This window comes from Trichechus manatus, unplaced genomic scaffold, assembly GCF_000243295.1.
Source record: "Trichechus manatus latirostris isolate Lorelei unplaced genomic scaffold, TriManLat1.0 scaffold00014, whole genome shotgun sequence".
NCBI classification, from domain to species: domain Eukaryota; kingdom Metazoa; phylum Chordata; class Mammalia; order Sirenia; family Trichechidae; genus Trichechus; species Trichechus manatus.
The window spans coordinates 9,794,316-9,800,865 of NW_004443950.1; the positions used below are offsets into that span (position 1 = coordinate 9,794,316).

General features: G+C 47.1%; 1 protein-coding gene across 1 annotated transcript in view; it reads left to right on the top strand.

The window, feature by feature from the left end:
* Positions 1-6,550, top strand: part of LOC101358725 (lysosomal protective protein-like) — a 20,767-nt gene that overhangs the window by 8,742 nt on the left and 5,475 nt on the right. The window contains exons 7-9 of the mRNA XM_004371662.1: positions 2,519-2,668; positions 5,106-5,236; positions 5,840-6,002. Of these exons, the coding sequence (XP_004371719.1) occupies positions 2,519-2,668; positions 5,106-5,236; positions 5,840-6,002 (444 nt within the window). The remainder of the gene's footprint in view (positions 1-2,518; positions 2,669-5,105; positions 5,237-5,839; positions 6,003-6,550) is intronic.

The following is a 6,550-nucleotide window of genomic DNA, read 5'->3' on the forward strand; positions in this document are numbered from 1 at the left end:
ACACACACACACACACACACACACACACACACACACACACCGCTTCCCAGTGCACAAAGCATGACTTTTCCTTCTTTGAGCTGCACAACAATCCTGTAAGGCAGGCAGATAGGTAGGGCCCTCATTGTTGTTTAAAAAAAATTTTTTTTTCTTTTTAAATTGCAAATATATTGTCCTGTTAAATGAAATAAAAATGGAGTCATGTGGTGGACAAAATAGCGTTGGTAGTAGAGTGGACAACGCCCCTAAGACTTATTTTTACCAAAACTTAGGCCTAGCTTTCCTGTCAATCAGGCTACCCTCTTAACCAATAAGATTCTGACAGCACTACACTCTTGTTAACCAATGAAATACTGATAGCGTTTCAATAGTAAATTGCATAAGCCAATTAAACATAAGCTTATTTGGTTTCCTCATTTTGTCAGTATAAGCCAATCACTGCTGACACTTGGTGGAATACCTTTCTACATGTGGTTTGGTGGTACTGGATTTGCCAATCTTCCCGAATAAACCTCATTTAATAGATTACTTTTATTATTGACTTGGTTTCTTTTGACAATCCTCATTTAAAATTCAAACAATATGGAAGTTTGGTGTATTCCAGACTTAATTTTGTCGTCCAGAATACACATTACTATCCCCATCTTGCAGACAGGAAAACAAACCATTCCAAGGCTTTCCAGCCAGTAACAGGAAGCTTGAGGACAAGAATTCAGATCTTTTGTGTCCAAGGGTAAGGGTTTGTCCCCCAGGCTTTGTGGCCTCCCACCAGCCCCTCAACTTTGCCCCTTATCCTGCCCTAATCAAGAAGAAACCCTACAAAGGCGTTGGCGAAACACTCAACAGATAGGCCCCATCCACATCTGAGATAACATTCACCAGGGAGTCTGGGAGTGGCCTCAGGAGATCGGACTGTCCCCAATTCCTCCAGCTGTATTTGCTGTCACACCACCCTGTCTCCCACCCAAGAGGGTGTGAATATCTGAATGCAAATGAGTTAGTCTAGGGGAACTCTGAATTGGCTCTGATTTCATTACAAAAGTGATTTGGTGCAAAAAATATCCCCTGAAGTCTTCTTAAAACCAAACAATAGTTTAGCTTAACTAGTAAAAAAATGTCTGCCTTGAGCATTCTACTACTTTAAGAACTGTCTACATGGTATCAGGAGCCCTGGTGGTGCAGTAGTTAAGAGCTCGGCTGCTAACCAAAAGGTCAACAGTTTGAATCCAACATCAGCTCCTTGGAAACCCTATGGGGCAGTTCTGCTCCGCCCTATAGACTCACTATGAGTTGGAATTGACTCAACAGCAATGGGTTTGGTTTTTGGTTATACAGGATCAAACTGACAACAGCAACTTGAAAGATTAGATAGGAAACTTAGGGGGCAGTTAGTTTATGTTAATGGGGGAGGAACAACTCAGAAAAGGAGGATGAGAATGGTTGTACAACTCAAATAATGTAATCAACGTCACTGAATTGTATGTGTAGAAATGGTTGAATTGGTGTATATTTTGCTTTGTATATTCTCAACAACAACAACAAAATAAATTAAATTAGAGTGATTTGGTGCAAACTTCAGCCCTCTATTATTTTTTGGAAAGTAAACAGGAGGAGGTGTCAGAGGACATGGATGCCCCAGAGTGATGATTCTGGGTATATTCCCTGCTCTGGTGCTGGGCTTCCAGGTCCTGATCGGCCATTGCCCGAATCCAAAAAGTGGCACGTGCCTTGGGCTGTCATTTTGCCTTTGGTAAAGGATTATGGTAGATAAGGAGTTATTACAGGTCACCAAAATTTAGTTTCCAAACAGGAATTAGCATTTTAGTAGTGTTTACTGGGAGTTCCTGGATGGTGCAAACTGTTAAGGACCTCATCTGCTAACTGAAAGGTTGTAGGTTTGAGTCCTTCTAGAAGCACCTGAGAGGAAAGACCTGGTGATCTACTTCCAAAAAATCAGCCATTGAAAACCCTATAGAGCACAGTTCTACTCTGATACACATGGGGCCGCCACGAGATGAAGTCAACTGACGGCAAATAGCAGTGTTTACTAGGCACTCTAATGCAGATTTCTGGCAGGAAGTCTGGCTGCCAAGCAGCCTTTCAATGTTCCTTCTGTGCATGCCCATGTGGAGATAGTTGGAATACTCCTCGGAGTAAGATGGGTGAGATGGGAGGACTAGAGTCTTTGGCCCAATCTAAATGGGCCAAATTAAAAAGAAAAACAAAAAAAAAAACTGTGAACCCTGGTCCCTAGAGCATAATGGAGCCCACTGGCATGGTAGAACTTGTCAGTACTTGATAGCCCTCTCCCTGTCAGAAAGGGTTGCAGCAGCACCCCATAGTATGGCATGGTTACGTCTTCTGACCTCAAGAGGCCAGAGGGTAGAAGCTCAGGTCTCATAGGCTTTGCATCAGATTGCGTATCAAAGCAATTGGGCCCCGCGACTAGAAGTATAGCAAATTGTTTGTGTTTTCAACATCAACCCTAGTGAGAACTTGGACTGATTTCTCTCTGCAGGTCTCAGAAGCTTATGACATGATTGAGGATACTGGCCTCAACATCTACAACCTCTACTCGTCCTGCTGGGGGGCAAAGAGCTACCAGGGGCGTTATGCTGCTGACATGAGCAACCTCTTCCGAACATACCAGCTGAATGTGGCCACCCCAGTAAGTGGTTTAGTCAGATGGGATGCAAGATGGTGAGGGCTAGGCCTTGTGTCTGGAAAGAATTGTTATAGGTAATGCTTCTCTCCATATTCGCAACTAATCCAATCCACCATCATCTCCTGCCTGGACTATTACAATACCCTCCTCCTTCAGAGGACCCTACTGCCACCCTAGTTCTCCTATAGCCTCTTCTCCTTGCAGTGGCCTTTTAAAACTGATGTCAAGCCATAGCATCCTCAGCTCAAAACCCTCTGTCCTAGTCATCTAGTGCTGCTATAACAGAAATACCATAAGTCGATGGCTTTAACAAAGAGAAATTTATTTCCTCACAGTAAAGTAGGCTAAAAGTCCAAATTCAGAGCATCAGCTCCAGGGGAAGGCTTTCTCTCTCTGTGGGCTCTGGAGGACGGTCCTTCTCATCAATCTTCTCCTGGTCGAGGAGCTTCTCGGGCATAGGGACCCTGGGTCCAAAGGACACACTCTGCTCCTGGTGCTGCTTTCTTGGTGGTATGCGGTCCCCAACTCTCTGCCTGGTGTTGCTTTCTTAGTGGTATGAGGTCGCCAACTCTCTGCTCCTGGTGCTGCTTTCTTGGTGGTATGAAGTCCCCATGTCTCTCTGCTTGCTTCTCTCTTTTATATCTCAAAAGAGATTGGTTTAAGATACTACCTAATCTTGTAGACCTCATCAGTATAACTGCCACTAATCCATCTTATTACATCACAATGATAGCATTTACAACACATAGGGAAATCACATCAGATGATAAAATGGTAGAGGATCACACAATACTGGGAATCATGACCTAGCCAAGTTGACAGATATTTTTGGGGGACACAATTCAATCCATGACACCCTCTATGGCTTCCCTTCTTACTAGGATGAAGGCCAAAGTCCCCACAATGGCCTAAAGGGCCCCACATGTTCTAGCTCCTCTCTGACCACATCTTCTATCACTTTCCCCCTCCTCCATCACTGCTCTGCTCCATCCTCACCTGCTGCAGCCTCAGGGCCTTTGCACTTTTTGTTCCCCTGCCCAGAACCCTCTGCCACCAAATGCTTGTGTGGCTTCCTCTCTCACTTCATTTAGGTCTCTGCTCAGGTCTCTGTCAGAGGTCTTCCCAAACAAAAATAGCTCCCCACTCCCCACTCTCCCATCTCTCTCTCCATTACTCCAGCACTTTGTTCTGCTTCATTCTTTTCATTGCACCTTTACTTCCTGACATTATTTATTTATTATTGTTTATTCTCCCCACCCCCCATTGAAATGCAAGACCAATAAAAGCAAGAACTTTGCTTTTAACTGCTGCATTCCCAATATTTGGCACATAGGAGGCACTCAATAACTATCTGTTGAATGAATGACCTAATAAATGAACTTCTTCTATGCCAGGCACTGAGTATTTTAGATATTTTATCTCATTTAATCCTCACAAGGATCCTCCAAGGTTAGTATTATTATCCCCACTTCACAGACGAAGGAACCAAAGCTTAGAGAGGTGGTGTCCTAGCCCAAGACTACAAAGCGAGGGCAGAGCTGGAATATTAACCTAAGAAGTCTGACTCCAGAGCCCAGACTGTAGCGCCCAAGGGACCTCACTCCAGCTTCCCTGGAAGCACCCTCTGTGCCTGCTGTCTGCTTTCTGTGCCAGGGCAGCCTTGGCCTGGGGACAGCATGGTTTAAGCCTGAAGGGCTCAGGATGGTGGGGTGCCCAGGGTAGAGGGGGCAGGCAGCACTTGCTCAGGGACCCCACAGGGGACAGGTGTGTCCTAGAGTCCTTACTTTGGAATTTCGTGTGGTGATGGCGAGGCAGAGGAAGGCAGACAGAATGACCTGGCTAGCCCTCCTCTCTTCATCCCCCCCTTTATTGGGTTACTTATTCTCCCTGAGAACTTGCTTTTGAGTACAGGGTATAGCAGGGGCTGCTGGGGGAGAGAGGTCTCAGGACAGTCCCAGATGGAAGGCTTCAGAGATCATCCAGGCCAATTCTCCTGCTTTATAGAAGGGGATTCTAAGGGGAAGGACTTAGCCTATGTGGGAAGGGGAATCAGCAGAATTACAGAAAAGGATCAGGAGTCTAGAACATGGAAAGGGATTGTGGGGTTCCTAAAGAGCATCTATATGGGATTCATCCCAAGTTTGGGGTACCTGGGCGCGGAGTGGTCCCTGGGTGGTGCCAACAGTTTGCGCTCCACTACTAACCTAAAGGTTGGCAGTTTAAGCCCACCCAGCAGCACCATGGACAAAAGACCTGGAGATCTGCTTTAGTAAAGATTACAGCCAAGAAAAACCTATGGAGCACTTCTACTCTGTCATACACGGAATCGCAATGAGTTAGAACTGGCTGGATGGCAATGAGTTGGGTTTGGTGTTTTGGACATGGAATAATGCCATGGGGGCAAGGAATATCTGAGGCTTTGAACCCCTGTCCCTTCCAGCCTCCGGATGGTCCCATCCCTGGAGTGCCTGAGTGCATCAATGCTACTGCCATGTATGTGTGGATGAACCGGGACGACGTGCGGAGGGCCCTCCACATCCCTGACTCCCTCCCTGTCTGGGAACTGTGCAGGTGAGCCTGAGGGGATCTGAGATACCATGACAGCTGGGTTCTGGCCCCACAGGCTTGAAGGACCTTCTTGGGGCAGAGGTAGGACAAGTCAGCAGGCACTAGCATAGAGGCTAGGGCAGGGCTTTTGTTCACTCTTACAATCCCAGCACCTGGAACAGGGCAAAGTAGAACTACCCCATAGGGTTTCCAAGGTTGTACATCTTTACAGAAGCAGACTGCCACATCTTTCTCCCACAGAGCAGCTGTTGGGTTTGAACCACCAACCTTCTGGTTAGCAGCCGAGCGCCTAACCTCTGTGCCACCATGGCTCCTTGGAACATAGCAGGCACTCGAGATAAATATTTGTTGAAAGAAGCAATGGTTGAGGGAGAGGCACATGTTGTGGTTGGAGAGGGAAGCAGAGGTGGGAGGTCCTATGGTCCAGGAAAAGGGTGTGGGAAAATGGGTGACCCTGGCATCGTGGGCAGGCTCATGCCTAGGAGCATCTCTTTGCTGGCTGGGAGACAGGGTTCAAAAGGGACCCCAGGAACCCAAGTTCTCAGTTTCCTGGAGTCTTAGGGTAGATGTGGCCTGCCTGGGCATCCTCAGCGCTTCTCCCTGTAGCCCCCAGGTTACCTCTGAGTACCAGAGGCAGTACACAGACATGGCCCCTTTCTACCTGGAGCTGCTGCAGCATGACCTCCGCGTCCTCGTCTACAACGGGGACATCGACATGGCTTGCAACTTCCTGGGTGGGGAGAAGTTTGTGGAGGCCCTGAAGCAGCCGGTAAGGATGTGGCACCCTGCAGGGGAGGGTGGATTCTGGGAGGCCTGGGAGTGGGGGTGGGAGGAGCTGCAGCCCATCATTCTTCCAAAAGATAGCACCCTGGGGAAGAGTCTGTGCCAGGCGCTCTACAGGAGAGTTAACACTGGGCAGCAGGAGAGCTGGTGAGATAATCGAAGCCCAAATATTTCTTCCTTCCTTTGAGAACCCTGGTGACACAGTGGTTAAGAGCTCAGGCTACTAAACAAAAAGGTCGGCAGTTTGGATCCACCAGTCACTCCTTGGAAACCCTATGGGGCAGTCCTACTCAGTCCTATAGGGTCTTTATGAGTCAGAATTGACTCGACAATGGTGTTTTTTTTGTTTTTGGGGGATCTTTTTTTGAGGTTTTTTTTTTTTTTTTAACTAAACAAGCGTGAATAGTAGAGTAGGGGAGGTACAGAGAAAAATGGGAGACTGCCCCAGAATCTGAAAGAGGGGAGCCTTTTGGTTTCCCGTCACAGCCAGATTCTCTCAAAATTGGTCTCTCCTGCTCCTCTGCCTTCTCATAC